The sequence below is a fragment of the Haliotis rubra genome, unplaced genomic scaffold (genome assembly GCF_003918875.1).
Source record: "Haliotis rubra isolate DU_JTF1 unplaced genomic scaffold, ASM391887v1 Scf85, whole genome shotgun sequence".
In the NCBI taxonomy this organism is placed as follows: Eukaryota; Metazoa; Mollusca; class Gastropoda; order Lepetellida; family Haliotidae; genus Haliotis; species Haliotis rubra.
The window spans coordinates 662,131-683,550 of NW_025767579.1; the positions used below are offsets into that span (position 1 = coordinate 662,131).

General features: G+C 40.6%; 1 protein-coding gene across 1 annotated transcript in view; it reads left to right on the forward strand.

Annotated features, from left to right (window-relative positions):
- The window catches only part of LOC124262695 (cullin-1-like), a 32,076-nt gene extending 10,906 nt beyond the window's left edge, over positions 1 to 21,170 (forward strand). Inside the window, exons 4-20 of the mRNA XM_046697219.1 lie at positions 267 to 434; positions 903 to 1,044; positions 2,530 to 2,693; positions 4,511 to 4,673; positions 5,082 to 5,212; positions 11,584 to 11,691; positions 11,973 to 12,079; positions 13,437 to 13,485; positions 14,197 to 14,328; positions 15,034 to 15,151; positions 15,869 to 15,945; positions 16,247 to 16,378; positions 16,955 to 17,047; positions 17,844 to 17,959; positions 19,250 to 19,355; positions 19,950 to 20,063; positions 20,542 to 21,170. Coding sequence (XP_046553175.1) covers positions 267 to 434; positions 903 to 1,044; positions 2,530 to 2,693; positions 4,511 to 4,673; positions 5,082 to 5,212; positions 11,584 to 11,691; positions 11,973 to 12,079; positions 13,437 to 13,485; positions 14,197 to 14,328; positions 15,034 to 15,151; positions 15,869 to 15,945; positions 16,247 to 16,378; positions 16,955 to 17,047; positions 17,844 to 17,959; positions 19,250 to 19,355; positions 19,950 to 20,063; positions 20,542 to 20,622 — 2,001 coding nt within the window. The 3' untranslated portion in view covers positions 20,623 to 21,170. The remainder of the gene's footprint in view (positions 1 to 266; positions 435 to 902; positions 1,045 to 2,529; positions 2,694 to 4,510; positions 4,674 to 5,081; positions 5,213 to 11,583; positions 11,692 to 11,972; positions 12,080 to 13,436; positions 13,486 to 14,196; positions 14,329 to 15,033; positions 15,152 to 15,868; positions 15,946 to 16,246; positions 16,379 to 16,954; positions 17,048 to 17,843; positions 17,960 to 19,249; positions 19,356 to 19,949; positions 20,064 to 20,541) is intronic.
- The last annotated feature ends 250 nt before the right edge of the window (positions 21,171 to 21,420 follow it).

Sequence of the window (21,420 nt, forward strand, 5' to 3'; positions counted from 1 at the left end):
CTACTTTATATCTTAAAGTAATGTTTTCAGATTGTATATACAAGGTCAAATTAGGTATAAGCTTTGAGGAATTAGCAGTGAGAATTATAATGAATGTTTACTAGTTGATGTATCACTGTAAGCAAGCTGAGTTTCGGTCAGTGAAACCTGCGCTTCGCATCTTAGTCATATATGTTTGCTAAGGATTTTTCACAGATTCTTTTGATATATGTGTATGTTGGTTGTATGAGAACAGATGAAAATAAAGAGATGCCTTTCACTTCCAGGATGGTCAAGACCTCCTAGATGAGCAGGTTCTGCAGTTTTATACCCGACAGTGGGAAGATTACCAGTTCTCCAGTAAAGTGCTTGATGGCATCTGTGCCTACCTCAACCGACATTGGGTCCGGCGAGAATGTGATGAGGGAACCAAGGGCATTTATTACATTTATTCTGTATGTATGAACTATATTTATCTATTTTCTTTTGAAAATTTTACAATCTTTGTATTCAGCCTAAAGTCTAAACTAAGTGACAGTGTTGGCTATCACCATTGTAATATGCCAGGATTATTCCTAAAAGCTGATGAAGCATTTGTTTTCATGGTTGAAGACTGCAAATTTATTTCTCCCAAACCTACATGATTGGCTACTTAATAATCTTACTAGTCCTTGTGAAAAGTTACCAATTCCAGAATCATAAAGTATATCTTTTTCTGTAGTTTATTACTTTGAATTTGAATCAGGATCTTTTGGATTTTAAAAATAATAGACATCATGGAGAAGTGTAATACTAATTGGTAGAAAAAGTATGACCGTCCATAAGACACTACATTTTACCTCTAGGGGAATTAACCCATTGGAGACAATGGGGTGAGCTATTATTGGCGACTTGGTTTTGAAGGAGACAACAATATGTTTCAGCTTGCTTTGATCACATGGAGAGACAATCTCTTCAAGCCTCTGAACAAACAAGTGACCAATGCTGTCCTTAAACTGATTGAGAAAGAGAGGAACGGAGAAACAATCAATACCAGACTTGTCAGTGGTGTCATTAACTGCTATGGTGAGATATTCACTTGTAGAGTTCTTGGTTTGGGGTCATTTCAGAATGCAAAATGTCCCCAGTAAGTCATGCTTGTCTGTGATGATATGCCATTGTACATTGTGGTTGTAATGGATACAGAAATGTATATCAAGACATATGTATAGAATAGACACTGAAGAAATAATAATACTGCATCAAGAAAGACTCAGGATAATATTCATTGTACCAAAGCCTTGACAAGAAATAATTTTTGAATCTTACTATACAGTACACTACAGCATGTTCAGCTTGACCTGATCAAGTGAATACTAATGAATTGCGTGACCGTGTCACAACTGGTTGAGTCTGTTATTGTGAAGGGGGTGCACCTTTGTCAGATGATTGGTGAAACGAATGGACTGATTGTTGTGCCCATGTGGAAAATTTGGAAAGCGACTACTGGGACAGAAATATTGCAGTTGAACATGAATTAGAAAAAGTGATAATTGAACTGGGTGTAGAGAGTGACAGCGAGAGTGAATCGGATTGTGAAAGTAACTGACGTCTGTAAGTTGTAAAGTTAGCAAACCAAACTAGATAGCATATGACTGTATAAACAATTCAATTAAAACATGACATGATTGGGGGTTTTCAGAAGTGTTGTTTTCCGGGACAAATTCTGTAACAAATCTATGTATGCATGCTTCGCACGAACGCAACATTAATAACATCCTCTGCACCCCTACTTAATGAAGATAACCCTGATCTGCCGTTTGTGCTATTTGACCTCCCGGGTCATGCATATGTAGAGTAGCTCAGGTCAAGCTGAACAAGCTGTAAGCCATTTCTTTATGATACCAGACCCTCATGTTGAAATTTAAGCTTGGTTACAATGCAAGGTGCCATCGTATACCTGTAATATTGCTAACTGCTGCATAAGACTAGTCGCTGCACTTGTTCCAGTTTCCTTTAATTCCAACTTAGGTGACTCGTGAAGGTCTGGGTTAGAATGAATCTTCAGTAACCCATGCTTGTCGTACGAGGCGACTAACGGGATCGGGTGGTCAGGCTTTCTGGCTTGGTTTGCACATATCATCAGTTCCCAGTTGCGCAGATCGATGCTCATGCTGTTGATCACTGGAATGTCTGGTCCAGACTCGATTATTTACAGACTGCCGCCATATACCTGGAATATTGCTGAGTGAGGCGTAAAACTAAACTCACTCACTCCAACTTAGGTCCATTTGAGGCTGCTAATATGTAATTTAAAATATTGCTGATCGAAGTCCCTAATCATGATTCATTTTTTCTGTGACATTGTTGGAAGCAGAGTCATGAAATGTAGAAATTTAAGTAATCATTGTCAAATCCCTAATGGTAAGATCCCTTGATTCAAAATACTATTCAAGACAGCCATGAGCACCCCAGGACCCACTCCCTGCATTAGTGACGTGATATCGCCTGCATGATGCAATGGTATCAGGTACTGTTACCGTTGTAAGAGAGTATTGAATTTACTTTCAGTTGAGCTTGGCCTCAATGAAGATGAACCAAGTGCTAAAGGACCTACATTAACTGTGTACAAAGAGAACTTTGAGAACCCATTCCTGGAAGATACAGAGAGATTCTACACAAGGGAGAGTACGGAGTTCCTTCGACAAAACCCAGTCACAGAATACATGAAAAAGGTATGACATTCGTTAGGAATCCACAGGAAATGATAGAACTGTACATGTTGTTGTCCATTGCGAAGTTGCTGTGTTTATACTGTGGTTAATCACCACGACTGTTTCCAGTAAATGTCTGAATGACCAAATATCACGACTAATAATTATTTATCCCCCGCCGTGCGTTTAGCGCGAAGCGGGGGATATAGTATTAGGCTCCGTCCGTCCATCGTCGTCGTCCGTCTGTCCGTACGAATTGGAATATCTTAAGAACCGTTCACTAGATTCTTTTCATATTTGGTACCTGGGTTCATCACACTATAAGAAAGGTCGAAGTCAGGTTTGGTGACCTTGACCTTCATCTCAAGGTCGCAAGGGGACTTTCATGTTTTACCTGCATGTTAAGCTATCTCAAGAACCGGTGACTGGATTTTCTTCATACTCGATACCAAGCTTGATCTCGGGAAGGGGCAGGGCCCAGTCGATTTTGGTGACCTTCACTTAATTTTCAAGGTCACAGAGACACTTTGAAGATTTCAGCATATTAAACTACATGTTATGCTTGTCAGCGAGATACCTCAAGTACCATTCACTGGAGTTTCTTCATATTTGACACCAAGCTTCATCCAGGGAAGGCGCAGGGCCCAGTTGATTTTGGTGACCTTCACTTAAGTTTCAAGGTCACAGAGATACTTTGAAGATTTCAACATGTTAAATTGCTTGTCAAAAAATATTCAGTGGATTTTCTTCATATTTGACACCAAGCTTCATCTAGGGAAGGCCCAGGGCCCAGTCAATTTTGGTGACCTTCACATAATTTTTAGGGTCATGACGACACTATGAAGATTTCAGAATGTTAACCTGAATTGTCAGCAAGATATTTTAAGAACGGTTCACTGGATTTTCTTCATACAGGGGTGGAAATAACTTTTAAATTGCTAGTGTACTCGGTACAGTGGCACATGTGAAATCACTTGCCTTGAAAATGTTTCCACTATACCGTTTTCTTGTTGAAGTTTTTAAATAAACAACATAATTTACATTGGAAAGTCAACTGGACGCCGATACAGTGTGATATACGAATTTGCTTGCCCAAGAAAAAAACACTGGACTCGGACGTCGGGCAATGGGTTATTTCCACCCCTGTCATAGACTTTCAAGACCTCCCTTGAATGTTTTTCAATAAGCAATTTCTTTAGTACTAGTTTTGCATATATCATACTCTATGACACTCATGTCAAGGTCAAAGTCAGTCTTGAAAATATGTGTGTGTTTGAACAACTAAAGAGCAAGATAATGTTTTTGTTGACATTTACCTTCATCTTAAACTTTCATTACTTTATAAGTTTGATTTGGTAATTTGTGGCGGGGGATTATGTCACCTTAGTGACAATGCTTGTTTGTTTTAATCTAGTAACTCTGTTGTCTATCCCAACAGTCGAGGCTCAATTTAGCCCACAATCTTAGGAACCTCAATTCACTAGGGTTAGCATTAGGGGTTATGTTTCAAAGTGTGTCAGCTCCATACCATGCTGGAGGGTTTGACTGATGTGGTAACCATCTAAGGCCTACATTGCTTCTTTTCCCATCCATCAAGTTGACATGACTCAATATAACTAACTTTAAAGCAGCAGTTAAACTCCCTATTCCAATAGGATTTGAGATTTGGATTAACATTGTTTCTCTGATTATCATGACCTATTAAGTTCTCTTTATTTGTTGTTCCTGCAAGAGATCATGTTCTGGAGGGGAAAGACAGTATGAAAAGTGAGGTTCCAAGTAGACCATTATGGTGTAAATGTTTGAGACAGCTATGAAAGTTTCTGTTGTGTTGGCAGGCTGAGACTCGGTTGTTGGAGGAACAGAAGCGAGTGCAGCTGTATCTTCATGAGAGTACACAGGACGTGTTAGCAAGGGTGTGTGAGAAGGTCCTCATTGAGAAACATCTGGAAATATTCCATTATGAGTTCCAGAATCTGTTGGATACTGATAAGAATGATGGTAAGTGTAGGCTGATTTACTCTATGCACCCATGCAGCCATTAACTTCAGGTTGGAGGGATTGGACAAACCTAAAGAACCTGTAGAATGAAGTTGGAGGCAGCTTATATGCTGTCTTATCCTAGAACTGAGCAGTGCTCTATCAATAGATGAACTAGCTTGGTCACATCAGGAACCATTCTGTTGGTATCAATACATGTTGTTGTATCCATAAGCAACAAAAACCTAGCCATGGTGTTCTGATGTCTTTCATATATATGTATATTGATCTAATTGTGTTTGTTTAGGAATATATGTAGGTCACTTCCCTTCAATCATTTTACTTTCAGGTAGTTTTAGAGTGTTGGTTTGAATATAGATAGTGTTTGATCAATGTAAACTTAACGTGGATGTGCTGTTACTTTTTCAGATTTAGGTCGAATGTACACATTGGTATCACGTATACAAGATGGATTGGGTGAGCTGAAGTCCCTCCTTGAGACACATATCTACAACCAAGGACAGGCTGCCATAGAGAGATGTGGAGAGTCGGCATTAAATGTGAGTCTTTATATGGTCAGATGTGAAGAGCAGGATATTCATGTGCAGCCAGCTCATACCTCAGTGATCGAGTACACAAAGTATGTGATCTGAACAACCTCAAACTTCCATATGTGGTGGCTGATAGGGTTAGATCGTGGACTTCTTTTGCTTTAACTGCCTCACTCTGAGGGTGTGGGTTCGAATCCTTGATGGGACTCTTTCTCCCCCCTCCCTCCCAAACTGTACTAGAATTTGTACTTAAGTGAGAAAGTGTAATCTTACAAGAATTCTTTTTCTAGTTTGTGCAGTAACGGGTTGTATTGCTCACATTTTGTCCTTTTCACCCTGTTTCTTATTTTTGTATTAACCACTATGCCCCAAGGCAGCTTCCATTATAATGTCCAGCTTTCACGACCAAAGGACATTTGCACTACACATTAACAGGTTATCTTCCCTCTCAAAGCCAAGCCAGCCCCCCAGAATATATTTACATAATATTCTTTGTATCATGTTTTCTGTTGTTGTTGCACAAAAGATTTGTTACGTTCGTTCACTTTCTGAAAGGCATTGGGGTAGCCTAGTGGTTATAGTGTTCACCCGTTATGTTGAATGCTCAGGTTCGATTCCCCACATGGGTACAATGTGTGAAGCCAATTTCTGGTGTCCCCAGCCGTGACATTGCTGGAATATTGCTAAAGGAGGCATAAAACTAAACTCGCTCACTCACACACTCTGGTCTCAAATAATTGTGACCCACTACAACGAATTTTTCCTTATCCTGACTCATGCTGAATGCTTGTCTCCTTCTCCTTGCGAATGATAGTGGAACACTTGAAATCCCTTGAAGTTCCCTTCCAAAAAGCGGACGTAAAATCACCACTCACTCATGAGTTACCTCCCTTGCCTCCTTGGTGCCCTTTTGGTCACCTGACTGGCCATGTTTTGTCACTCTCTCCTTCTTCGCCCTTGAGGACGGTTGTGAGAGCACCTGGGTCCCTATACGGCACATATCCTTTTTCTACGTTGGACCTTACATCAAAATTATTTCTGTATACGGCTTTAGGATTGTATTCTACTATATGGTTTGAAATTTGATTTAAATTATACCGTTGTTTGACATGTTTTTTCATCGTGTTTACATTTGATGAAAACTTGTGTTCGTTGTAGGTACCGACTGTCTGCGGCTGACCCACATTTATTATGTCCTGATTGCACTACTTCATGGTCTTTCAGCTCTCGGTGTAAACATTGTCTGGATTTAACCACTTTTGAATTTAATAACTACCTTTTTTCCATTCATAGACGTGCAAAGGACTGGGTAAGAAGGTATTCACAAGTCATGTCTAAATCAAGTGATTGCGCTGATGACCGTAACTACTGCTGCCGATGTTCATAATTCCAGTGAATTGCCAAGCGTTTTACAGGGGCAGGTCGCTGTGCCAGTGATGAACCCTGGAGCTAATAAGAGATCATTGTCAACGGAGCTGACCTCTTTGCAGACTAAGAAGACTAGATCTTCAACGCAGAAGAAGAAGGCTACTACCCCCAAGACTTCGTCGAAGTCTCTACTCAGCTCTATGCAGAAGACGAGATCCTTTTCTGCCGAGATTGTACCTCCGGAAGAAGCAGACGTGTATGATGATCCCCCCCCCATCCTCATACCTGAAGTAACAGACGTCAGCAAGAAGACGAAGCCTGCTACTACAGCTACATCGGCAACTTTATCAGCGCAGACATTGACAGAACACCAAGTCCTTATACAGAGCCCCATGGTCAGCATCATCCATCTTCGGAGGAGGGATTGAAGTCGCCAAAGAGGTTACACACGAATCAAGGGAGGTCATGATGATAAAGTCCATAGATACCTTGGCAAATGTGATTCGCCAGACGCCTCAGCGCTACTCCAACAAATCCAAGTTTGCAGGAGTCCAGAGAGCCAGAGAAAAGAAGTATTCCAACTCAAGAGGAGGGAAAGGTTCTTTTCGTCGCCAACCGGAGCCCCCAGAAGTAACCCCGGAAAAGGCCGAGCACCCAGGGGTGCCAGGGGAACCAAGAGTTGAAGGACAGGTTTGGAACGACTGGAGTCTTCCATCCCCAGCCGTTCCTGTACAACCTTTGGCAGTGGGTGGACGGCTTCAACGGTACTGGGAGAATTAGAGAATACTACAGGACGACTAGACCGCCTCCGTGGTGTAGTGGTTAGAGCGTCCGCCCAGAGAGCGGAAGGTCGCGGGTTCGATCCCCGACCGCATCATACCAAAAGACGTTAAAATATGGTACTTGTTGGTCCCTGCCCCGCTCGGCATTAATGGGTACAACAAGGACTGGTCGGCTCGGAGTCAGTATAATGTGTCTGAGTGAGGTATTCATGCTTCACTGCGACATGGTATCTCAGTGGGCTAGCACTATAAAACCAGCTTCAGTCTGGGCTAGTACAAGCAGCCGCACATGGTTGTTTATTCGAGTTACCAAACCCATCGTCACATATCTACATCGTCGAGGTCTACGAAGTGCTTTTTACCTGGACGACGGAATTCAAGTTCATCAAGATCCCAGTCAACTCAGACTGCAACTAGACTTCACCATCAGGCTTCTCACTCAGTTAGGATGGCTGGTAAATCTCCTCAAGTCGTAACTGGAGCCGAAACAGGATCTTCAATTTCTAGGAATACGACTCATCACACCGGTGAATTGCATAGTCGTCCCGAGGATCGTTGGGTCAAGATACAACATATGATATCTCAAGAAGTGCTCTCTCCATTGACACTACATGCTTGGCAAAGCATGCTCTGTCTACTCACCTCAGCTCAAGACATGACTCGCAGAGGGAGATTACAACTGCGCCCACTACAAATATTTGTGAACGCCCATCTCGACAGTCTGGATCCGCTGATACTACCGGACAGCCTGAAACCATACCTCTTATGGTGGACTCGAAGTCGAATGTTTGTGGAGGAACCTTTTTGTCAGAGCCGGTTTGCAATGCTCATCTCTACGTAGATGCATCGCTACAAGGATGGGGTGCCCACCTCGACAACGAAGTGGCAGCAGGGAAGTGGTCGAGTCAGGATCAGTCTGCACATCAACCTGTTGGAGATGAAAGCAGTGATCAACACTTTACAACACTGGTCCAGCGTACTAAAGAACGCAAGGCTCATGGTCCACACGGACAACTCCACAGTAGCGTTCTACATCGACAAACAAGGATCAACAAGATCAACAAGTCTGCTACAACTCAGCTTTCTCCTGTTCAGCATTGTCGACGACCTGAACATCTCCATGAAGGCATGCCACATTCCAGGAGCAAAGAATGTCATAGCAGACGCCCTATCTCGTCCACTTCAACCATCCCCGACGGAGTGGATGTTACAATCAGAAGCATTCCGGTTCGTCATATGGACAACAGGATCTCCACTGATAGACCTGTCTGCAACGAAGTTCAACAAGCAACTACCAACATTCGTCTCTCCGATTCCTGATCCTCAGTAAGCATCTCTTGGGAAGGACTAAACGCTTATGCGTTTCCACCTCCAGCACTACTACCACAAGTAATACAGAAAATCAAGCAGACGACAACGCTGCAACTGATTTTGGTCGCGCCCTATTGGCCAGCGAGGGTATGGTTTCCTGTCCTCATACAAGAACTCGGAAGTCCAACCCTGCAACTACCAGAGTGGTCGAACCTGCTCGTCCATCCACACACCAAGCAAGCTCACGGGAATCCGGCATTGTTCCAGCTACACGCGTGGAGCATATCAAAGCTTGCCTGATGACTAGAGGGTACTCCGCCAGAGCAGCGAAAGCAGTAACACTAGCTCTACGCAAATCAACTCTCAACTTGTACGACGCTAGTGGCAGAGATTTGAACAGTATGCAACGAGGAAAGGCTTTACAGCGGTAAAAGCAACCCATCCTCAAGTGGCAGAATACCTGTGTCATCTGCGACAGACGAGACACTTAAAAGGTTCAACGCTCTCAACGTACCTGGCTGCTCTCAGCACAGTTATCACCATGAAGACGGGTGTCAAGCTGACCAAAGTACCAGAGATACTGGCACTACTACGCTCGTTCAAGTTGGAAGACCAACAAAAACAATTCAAGGCTCCTGCTTGGGATCTCAACATAGTTCTACAACATCTCACCAGTGATGCCTACGAGCCTCTAGAATGGACATCCTTTGAACTACTGACTCAGAAAACGCTGTTTCTGATTGCCCTAGCAACAGCAGCATGGATGTCAGAAATACATGCTCGGACTTTGAATCAAGACATCGTGACATCGTACATTTAGGACTGAGATGGGATTTTATTGCCAAGAACCAACTACTGCCCGGCCAGCCTGACAGACAGTTCCACATCCCAGCACTCTCTACAGTCCTTGGGCCACAGGATACACAGGATCTATCCTTATGCCCTGTCAGAGCACTAAAAGTCTACCTACAAAGGACAAAAACAAGGAGACGAAAATTCAAGCACCTATTCATCCCCTTATCCACTGAGATGCCCGAGGAAGTGTCACGGACAACGAATATGGATATGGATGAGAGCCGTTATACTAAGGGCCTACAAAGCAGCAAGACTTGAGCCTCAAATCCCCACGAAGTCAGAGCCCTGGCGTCAACACTTGCTCTGCATGGAAACTGCTCGATTACAACAATAATCGAGGGCTGCTTTTGGAACTCGGACACGGTGTTTGCCAACCACTACCTCAGAGACATTGCCGCCGAAGACGTCTCAGGCATTCACCAGTTTGGGCCACTTGTTGTAGCACAACAACTAACGGTTCCACAAAGGCACTGAGAAAAATCTCACCCTTTAATCACGTGACTTGTGAAAACCAACGCTCTGGAGAACAAATGGGGGGTAATACAGGACGTACATCAACAGCCAGAGAATCCAGAAGTGGCCTTGACCCACCACCGATTCCGACGGATTCTGCAAGCATTTAGGATGAGTCAGGATAAGGAAAAATATGTATTTTTCTGACTAAAATTGATATTTTATACTTATCCTGACTCATGACGTCAGCCCTCCCAACCTCCCCTCTTATGGCACTCTGGATTTCCCTGTAAATCCAGGTGTCGGGCATACATACAGAGAGAGTGACAAAACATGGCCCGGTCAGGTGACCAAAAAGGGTGCCAAGGAGGCAAGGGAGGTAACTCGTGGGTGAGTGTTGAATTTACGTCTGCTTTTTAGAAGGGAACTTTAAGGGAATGATAGTGTTCCACTATCATTCGCAAGAGAGAAGGAGACAAGCATTTAGCATGAGTCAGGATAAGTATAAAATATTAATTTTAGTCAGAAAATTACATATTCCAAACTAACATGTGGATGTCTAGTGAACAATCAGGCATTTATCATAACATTTATAATTTATAACTTGAAAAAGTCTTTGATGGTCATTAACATCAAACACGTCTGAGTGGTGTGTCAGAAATGTCTAAGTGTTCAACGATGTTTTGGCCTCAGATAGCTTGAAGCATTGGAATCAGTCGTAGAGACGCTCAACCACTAAGCAGACTGCTTCAGGATGTCAGATACAGTTTATCATCCAATCTTCACATCAAACTTCTGCTCAGCAAAAGTGATGACTTGTTGTGTTGTCTGGGGTTTGTCTTTCTTCAAAAGGAGATTTCTTTCTTGATCAATGGCATAACTTCTACAAGGGGTCGCTTAGCAGGTGGTGTACTCGTGACAGACATCTTGTGATGAAATGTCGGTTGTAAACATTTTATACAGCTCGCACTACTGTTATTTCTTGATTAAATCGTCTCAATTAATTATCCTGTGTTCTTAATTAACAAGTGTGATGTTCACCGACGTCGGTGTCAAGCAGCCAGTAAGGCACATGCTAATTACCACTCACATGTGATTGTTTGTATACGGTCGGATCATCCGACCGGCTGTGTTGATTGTCGGATTAACGAATGTATTTACAATAATCAGTTGCTAGATTGGTGTGTCGGAGTCTGAATGCGAGAATGTCGGATTAACGAGAGTAATTATCACTGTTTTAAATGGTTCTGTAATTTTTGGTCAGATTAACGTGATTGTCGGATTAATGAGTGGCGGATTAACGAGAGCTGACTGTACTTTCACACATTCCTGTTGTTGCCGTTTGTCTCATTGTTAAGCTAAACAGATGTATGTATCTTGTTTGAGTGGCAAGAGTCAAGTGGCAAGAGTCACTCTTGCTTGACAACGGTACAAGAATCTGTATCGAAACGTCGCACTCACGAAATAAAGAAGTTGTTATCCATAAAAACTTGTTCCATATCAGATGTATGTATGTTTGTTAATCAATTTCTCAAGACCTGTCGTGGTCTGCTGATAAAGCAGCTAACAACCCTTCAACCCTTACAACCATCAAATGTATGTATTTTGCAGGATCCCAAAACATATGTACAGACAATACTTGATGTCCACAAGAAATACCATGCTCTGGTCATGACAGCTTTCCACAATGATGCAGGCTTTGTGGCAGCATTAGATAAGGTAGGTGTTGACCAGATACTTAGAGAAATAGTATGCCATATGTAGTCAGTGAAAGCATTATAAGATAGATATTTCTACTGATTCTGGTATTGTTCAAGATGGTAAATGAATGGGCATTGACAATTATGTTAATGTAGACTGAGATCATTAAATTTGTTTCACTGCTAGTGTTGATCTCGGTAGGACTGTATATGTATGAACTGTGTTCCTTTGGGAATATGTATGTAAAGCAGAAATCTGAAGTAGATGTTGAGGATTATTGTGCCTGTTTTACCCTATAGGCATGTGGGCGGTTTATCAACAACAACTCTGTGACCAAAATGGCAAGTTCCTCAAGCAAGTCTCCTGAATTACTGGCTCGATACTGTGATCTGCTATTAAAGAAAAGGTATGAAACAACAGTGGAAATGTCCCAACTTTAATCCATTAACACAGGACCTAACTGTGTCTCTCCAAAGGCCACTCTCAACCAGGCCTCGATTTCTTGAAACAAACAGAAGTTTTTGTTTCGACTTAAGTTAGAGTTTTTACTCAAATTTGGGATAACGCAGGAAAATGCATTTCCCAGAATGAACTGAAATCGATATTAAACTCAAACTTAGTAGACAATTTGAGTTTGGTGGCTAGATTACTTTAGTTGTTTGGGCTTTAATATTTAATAAATGCAGTCGAATTAAAAATTAGCTGTTTCAAATTGTTAAACTCAGTTTGAAATTTTAGTAAAAACTTAAGTTTGTTTCGAGAAATCGGGGCCAGATCACTGACAAGAGTTATCTCCCCTCAAGTCCTTACTTGTCCTGCTATCACAGTTTGTAAGCTAGCCTTTGTCATTAGACATAGTGTTGGTTCTCCTGGATTACATTTGACCTTTCAATGGATGGTTACAAAGTATGTTAATGCTTTGATTTATATATATTTTTTCTCTTTTCACATTTTTGGTTGTTTGAATAATTCACAGACCTGTGATTGATGCTTTTAAGGTAGTCAGTCTATAGAACTATTATGTGTTCCACTTATGTCAGTGTGTTTCAATGTGTAGTAACACAAAGCACATAAGTCGAGCTTGTACATTCTACTTATTGGTCACTCGTAAGGGAGTATTCATTGTCAGTAGAAAGAAATACTTTTATAGTCCATTTGACTTCATTTTGGACCAGTGAATTGCTCACTAACACAAAATCTAATAATTGCAACAAAACCAAATTTTGCACAGTCACATGAAATCGACAGACCAACTCTGATGATTTGTCTCATAATTTTGGACACCCAAATGAAAAAGTTGTTTATCAACCAGAAGTCACAGTCACATGAAATCGACAGACCAACTCTGATTATTTGTCTCATAATTTTGGACACCCCAATGAAAAAGTTGTTTAACACACGATCATTATTTTGTTGTCACTTTTCGCTATTTCATACGAGGGAGATTTTATTACTCTGTTTATACTCATAATTGTATACGCCAACTCTAAAAAATTCGAAGCGATCAGCCGTTTGGCAGCCACATTCCATCTAATGGAGTGTAGTGTACTTCACTGTCACATTTCAGTCTTCAGTTTCTACTATTTTTATTTTTATTTTTATTTAATTAAAAAGTCTGATGATCTAAATCCTGTCTATTTGTTGACGTGTGTGTGTGCGTGTGTCCATGTGTTTGTGCATTGGTAGTGAATTATTTGTAAATTCAGTAGGAAATAAAAATTATTGCATGCTATTCAGCATATTCATGAATTTTCATTTTACAGCTCAAAGAACCCTGAAGAAGCTGAACTAGAAGATACACTGAACCAAGTGGTGAGATATCTTCATTCTGCATCATTATCCCTACCTAGACTGAGTCTCAGTAAGATCTGCTCACCATGTAGATTATTTTCATTTCTTCTTGCTGTAGGGGTGGTGGGGCAGCCTAGTGGTGAAAGCGTTCACTCGTCAGGCCGCACGCCGAAGACGATTCCCCACATGGGAACAATATGTGGTGTCCCCACCGTGATATTGCTGTGGGGCCTAGTGTTGAAAGCGTTCACTTGCACGCCGAAGAGGATTCCCCACATGGGAACAATATGTGGTGTCCCCCACCGTGATATTGCTGGAATGTTGCTAAAAGCAGTGTGAAACTAAACTCACTCACTCTTCTTGCTGTATGGTTAGTCAGAAGACAATGTCTGTCTATCAAAACAGTAGTGATAGTGAGTTTGTTGTAGATCTGAACATAAAAGCAACATTCACTGGAAGAAACTGATGAATGATGTAAAAAATCTCACAGTACTCTTGTAACATCTTTTGACAGGTTGATAAATATGATGGCTTGTTTGCTGAATTATTGGGAATTATGGTGATTGGAGGATGACTCGTGGAGAAAACATGATGTAGAACATTTCAGTGTCAGAATATATTCTCCATTGATTTGTTATGTGCCAACATGTTCTATTATATGTGTCAAAGTGAGGATGTTGTAGAACTACTGATCTGAAGAATGAAAATAATGGATTTGGCACTTGCTTTCAGATGGTTGTGTTCAAATACATTGAGGACAAAGATGTATTCCAGAAGTTTTACAGCAAGATGCTAGCTAAGAGATTGGTGCAACACATGTCAGCCAGCGATGATGCAGAAGCCAGCATGATCTCCAAGCTGAAGGTTAGCTGGTTTAATGATGGGGATACCTTTGTATATGTCAGAGCAAAATACATTAATGGTATGTCCACATTGTCATCCTAGATTTCCAAATAATAGATTCCTTGAAATGCAGTGCTTTGTTCAGTGTAGTGTACTTATTTTGTAAAGCTTGACCATGGAAACACTGTAAAAGTAATTGTTCAGTAAATTCTTTCAAGCAATGTTCTGTCAAACTATGATGTCTTGAATTTACGGTTGGCCTGAAGTAAAAGTTTGGTCCTTATCTTATTTAGTCATCATTTTTCTGTTTGTGTCAAACCTCAGAAAACTCAAAGTATTCCTTCATCATTAAACAATTGACAATGGTGTGCTTCCTCTAAGACAGGTGTTAGTTTATAACTTTCATTCATTGATCTTAATGTGTAAAACATATGTGGCGAGAACAGAGCGCTAAATGTTTCTCAAGCATTTCTTTTTACAGAAGTGTATATGAAAGATGAAGAAAGAACACGCATAGCTTTTTGATTCTGTCACATTGTAGTGTTACCGTAGACATGTGAGTCACTGAAGGGTCACATGCATTAAACAGTGTTATCATTGATAGAGTATCAGTGGCAGTTTAGCTTGCATTATCAGCATGAATTTCAGTTGGCCGGTATGACATTTATGCTGTGAGATTATATGTGGTATTCTCTTAGCTTTATGCTGTTGTTTTTTTGTTTCCAGCAAGCCTGTGGTTTTGAATACACTTCAAAGTTACAAAGGATGTTTCAAGATATTGGTGTCAGCAAAGATCTCAATGAAACATTCAAGAGGTCCATTCAGTCATCGGATCCCCTGGATGGTGAGTCCAAGCTGTCCGTTGCTGATCCTTGCAATGCAGACCCTCTTTATGTCTCTTCTCTGCAAGGTTTCTTAGACATAAATGAAAACATTGTGGAGAGGATATGGGTCTTGAGTCATAACCATTTAGAGTAATCTGGTTCTGATAATGTTTAACCGACAGTTCTATGCTCTATCATTGAGCTGTGCTTGTTTTGCTGCTTTGTGTATTGAAGTGAGTGACATTTAGCATCAAGTATGATATCAGAAATATTTACCAGCACCATTTCTTGAAACTATGTCATGTTGTTTCCTCACATTGTTTTGTATATTTGTCATATAACTGTGTGCTGATAGATGGCATATATAAAAGTGTTGGGGTAGGTCAGTAGTTAAAGACTATTGTCCAGTGATGTGTTCAAGAATAGAATTAGTGTGTGTGTGTGTGTGTGTGTGTGTGTGTGCGTGTGCGCACACACACCCTAGTTTTGTAAGTCACGTTTTGTAAGCCAGGCTTTTTTATTCTGTTGATTTAATCATGGACCAGTTATTGGGATCAATTCTCATTATGTCATACAGTGGATTGTGTGTTCACTTAGCTGCGATATTGCAGAGTGAAACATTATGTATTCTTTTGTCCCCTGGTTTTTCTATGTTACTGACCAACAAAGTTGCCACTCTGTTACCGAGTCCTTTCTCCTCCTTACTACCATGTGTTCATGTATATTTTGTGTTGCAGTTGACTTTAGTATCCAGGTGTTGAGTTCAGGGTCGTGGCCATTCCAGCAGTCGTGTAGCTTCAACCTTCCAGTTGAGGTATGACTGAGTAGATAGAGATACAGGTATACAAATACAGCACAGAAATCCTGCTATATTGGGATAACAGGACAGATAATGTCCCCAGTTCCCCATGCCTGTCATACAGGTGGCAAGTGGCAGGTGTGTGTCCTTGACACAGATATATATTCGCCAGTATCATGTTGCTAGAAAAATGATTGCAAGGCATAATACAAGATTCACGTTTACTTTTATGAAGTTATTATTTCAAGATAGAAGAATAAAGTATTACATTTTCCCTAGTATTTTTGTATTGAATGTGATGCTTTTGAATTTTCAGTTGGAGCGAAGTTTCCAGAGATTCACATCATTTTATAGCAGTCAACACAGTGGGAGAAAGCTAAACTGGTTATACCACATGTCTAAGGGAGAAATAGTCACAAATTGTTTTAAAAACAGATACACACTGCAGGTACGTATATTTCACATAGCTGCATCTAGGTTTCTATATCTGATGTCTGGTTAGGGGTCCCAAGTACCCATGCATTTGAGACACACTTTCTCGGCTGTGACCAAGAATTGGTGTGGCTATTTGCACTTGTGCTGCTTCCTCAATCAGATCTCTGCTGGTTGACCATTACAGTTTGCTGAAAGGAGAAGTAGGATAGCCCAGTGGGTGAAGTGTTGGCCCTTGATGCTAAAGACTCATGTTCTGTTTCCAACTAATATGTGATAGAGTAGGTTGTACCCATTTCTGATTTACACACTCCCACTCACTCTCTATCCCCCCGCGTTACAACCCCACCCTTCGTGGAGTCACTTAGAGAACAGGGCAACCATGTAAACTTGAAGTTCTTAACTGAAGTGGTGGAAACATTTCTTGGGAAATGTAGAAAATTGACTTATTCATAGTCTGAGACAGGTACAGTGCATATATTAAAACAAGACTCTGATAAAGATTCCACTAGGACCGTACATTTCTGATCACTATGTCATATGAAAGGGAAGTAAAATTGCCATGAACACAGTTTCTTTTAATTTTTCTCAGGCATCTACGTTTCAAATGGCCGTCCTGTTACAATACAACTCGGAAGTATCCTTCAATGTACAGCAGCTGATGGAGATTACACAGATAAAGATGGTGAGCCGGAATCAGACATTCACTCATCTTAGATATATGGAGATTCTTTTGGAGAAATTAACCAGAACCTGCCAATGCAATTTTCCATAAAGTCTTACAAATATTACCCAAAATGATTGCTAGTAACATTCCCATGTAAACAGGGAGGCCTTTAGGTTTTTGCCTGAATTTAACTGAGGGTGTTTGGGCATGTTAGGATTGTCATATCATACATGTCTTGTAAATAGTGCTGAGAAATGTCTTTGACACATTGATGTCAAGGTCAACCTTAAGGTCATAGTTTAAAATGAAAGATAAACTGTAGGTGAATGTAATCAAAAGATGCATTCCTAAGGGTGACCAAAGATCAGAAAATGATTTGAATGACCTACAAAAGAAGTCAAAACTACTCTTATTCCTGGACAGACAGGAAGATAGGAATACTGTCATAAAGTTGGACAGGTCACTTGCTGTAACGATCAGATGATTTGTTCTTTTGAATTGGTGGGGTCCAGGGATTTGTCATCTTTTGATGACTCTTGCTCAAATATAACTGCAGGCATGGGACTTACTGTTACTAATTAAATTGTCTTGCATCTTGTTTGCCCAAACCTGAAAGTGATAGCATTTGAAGTGAAGTAGCGTCGTTATTGTGGGTATGCCTTTTGCTTCCTCAGTATATTAGCTAGAGGCAGTTTGAATGAGGCTTAGAAAGCTTGCTTTTCACCAAACTCGAGGTAATGGTGAAAAGTAGGAATACTTTACCTGAGCATGCAGAGCATTGTGACAATGTGCTGAGTTTCCTTCTTCCTTGCAGGACACCCTAGTGCAGGTGTTGCAGATCCTCCTGAAATCCAAACTCTTGGTTGCTGATGACGACGAGAACAACCTCCAACCCTCGTCTCAGCTAGCACTCTTCCTCGGATATAAAAAGTGAGCTCCTCCCACCAGTTCAGTGGTTAATTGATATTTTTGACTTCAGTGAATAAAATAATAATCCCTCGCAACCGCGAAGTTGCAGGGGATATAGAAACGAGTTCTGTCCGTCCGTGCGTCTGTCACACTTTGTCCAAAGTATATCTCCTAAACTACTCGTGATAGCTTAACTAAACTTGGTACACATGTCAACCATGATCCCTAGATGTGCCCTTTGGGGGCTAGACCCAGATATGAATTTTATTTTCTACTGTTTCCATGGAAACATGACTTAGGCTGTGACTATGAGGATGTCATCTTGTCCGGAGCAGATCTTCCAAACTATAGATGCTAGCTTCATCAATCTTGTTACATATGTTCACCATGATCCATAGATGTGCCCTTTGGGGGTTACACCAGTGTGTGAATTTTATTTTTTGTGGTTTCAATGGAAACGTGACTCGAACTGTGACTCTATGAAGAAGTCATTTTGTCCGGAGAAAATCTCCCAAACTCTCCATGCTAGCTTTACCAACCTTGATATGCATGCCTGTTGTAATTTCCTTATAGATATTGTATTGCCATGTCAAAGTTGGCACTGTTGCGGGGGATATTGATGACTTTGTCTTCTTGTTGGATAACATTCAAAATCAAATTAACATGTCATGTTATGATGCTTGTAGATACTTGTATGTTAGATACTGAACAGGATGGCAGCTAATATCTGTACATGCAGATTGTTTTCTCCTGACCTCAAAGAATTAACCCCATCTTGCCTGTTCAGAACATTATCTGCCTTGTCACCAGCAAGGATTTAGGGTTGGAGGGACTCCATCAACCTATGTTTGTTGTAAGAGGCAACTAAATATTGTGAGACTTGGTTTGTTTTTGGCCATCATTCGCGATGTTCTTCATACCAATCACTGGTTTTGTCTGATCCAGGGCCCCGTTTCACAAAGCTCTCGTAGCGCTACAACTATCGTAAGTCAATGTTACAGTATGGGAGGTATGATTGCTACGAGAAAAGTTACGAGATCTTAGGCTTACGAGAGCTTTGTGAAACGGGGCCCTGGTTATTATTTACATTCTGTCATCATGATAGCTAGAATATGACTGAATGTTTCATTAAACAACAATGAATGTTTCATTAAACAGCAACAAAAAGCAAATCTGTTTACAGAATTTGGTTAATGTTTTAATGAATAATGAACAACTTCATTCCCTGCTGATGCGTTCCTCCAAACTGTCTGTGTATTATATGCTTTGTAGCTGGTATTATGATGCACATTTCCACTACTCTGTTAACAGTAAGAAACTAAGAGTGAACATCAATGTTCCCATGAAGACCGAAGTGAAAGCAGAACAAGAATCAACACACAAACATATAGAGGAGGATAGGAAACTACTCATACAGGTACTTATTGGAAGTTTCAGAAATTAAGTGATACTTTACAAGGTTCAATCCATATACACCACCTAGTTCGACATATAGACCTTCATATGGACATTGTCACATATACAACTAATTACTTATGAATTGGTTTTACTTGTGATAGGAAGATTTGCACATTTTGAGGAATTTAAGATACAATTGAAATTTGTTTTCAAACAAACCTCACAGTAGTCATGCTGATATTGATTACTGTATGTATATATCAGCGATTTTAAATGCTAGTTACCCTGAGTGTACCTTATGGCCTCAATTTGGGTTTGTCGTCTTTTAAAAACAGTTTGCCAGGAAGAGTTAAACAAGTTTCAAATATTGCTAGTGAATACAGTATTCTCTGGGTACTGTTCCAGCCATGTAGTGTTATAAAGACTTAAACGTGAAAATGTTAGCTCTTTTAAAATAGTACCTGTTGAGATTTAATATTGAAGTGATTTCTGGCAGAAACAAAGGGGAGAAAGTCAGTTTGTTTTGGAATGGGTTTGAAATCAGATAGTATGATAGGTTTTAGGTGTTGTTGTTTCTTTGTGAATCGTTTTCACAAATTCCTCCTTCCTCTAGGCTGCCATAGTGAGAATCATGAAGATGAGGAAAGTCCTAAAACACCAACACCTACTAGCAGAGGTCCTCAATCAACTGTCCTCTCGCTTCAAGCCCCGAGTGCCTGTTATTAAGGTAAGCAGCAATACCAGACAATATTAAATGTCTCTATAAGGACTTCATTATCTGATAAATTATCTCTTGTGTCAGGGGCTGTAGGGTAGCCTCATGGTTAAAGTGTCCGCTTGTCATGCTGAAGACCCAGGTTTGATTCCACACATGGGTACTATGTGTGAAGCCCATTTCTGGTGTCCCCAGCTGTGGAAATGCTGGAATATTGCTAGAAGCAGCATATACTCATACTTATTCACTCTCTTGTGTGAATCAAGGCAAAAAAATAATTGATTAATTTGCTAAAAATCTGTCTACATTTTGATTCTCTGTCATCAAAAACATAATGCACATAAAGGCACTTGATTTTTTTTAGACTAATAGATAAACTGTACCAGCATTATCTTTTAACACTTTAGTATTTATATGTAAACAAATACTAAATAAACAAAGTGAATGAATGTATCATACCCTATATCCAATCCTTTTTTGTTTGTTTCAGAAATGTATTGACATTCTGATAGAGAAGGAGTACTTAGAACGAGTTGATGGACAAAAGGACACTTACAGTTACCTTGCTTAGAACCTGTGGGTGCACCTTGCCTTGCTAGCCATATCTGTACAAGCCTGCTAACTGTTCGGGGAAGGGATCTAAGGCTGCAGTAGCATCACTTCATCACTCCTAGAGCCTTGGATGACACCATGGTTTGGCTCCATCAGGCACTTCAACATTGTTTTTACCCCAGATTATTAGACTTGGCATTTTAATGACATGGTTTGGAGTCAGACCAGTTTGCACTCTGCTTAGAAAGAAACTACATATGCCATCCTACATCTTTAACAACTGCTCTGTTCCTATACAGGATACTATTAAAGGATATTGTATGAAACTCTTGACACAAGGGTTTTGAGTTAAAAACCACATACAACCGTGTTCTCATTGGATTATTAATGCAGACAGTGGGTAAGCCTATGGTACAGAATCTTTAAAGAGTTTAGGTCTTCAGTTCCAACTAATTTCCACAGTTGGATATAACTGAGTTCAGTGGATTGAACCATGAAGCTGAATTGGGGGCAAACCCTTTCTGGCATCATCACAACTGAATATGCCAGTTAGGTTGGTAGATGATATAATTCAGGGGTGGAAATAACTTTTAAATTGCTAGTGTACTCCGGTACAGTGGCACATGTAAAATCACTTGCCCTGATAATTTTTCCACTATACCAGCTGTTTTCTTGTTGACTTTTTACATAAAGAACATAATTAACATTGGAAAGTCAACTGGACACCGGTACAGTGTGATATACAAATTTGCTTGCCCGACAGAATAAAACACTGGACTAGGGCGTCGGGCAATGGGTTATTTCCATCCCTGTAATT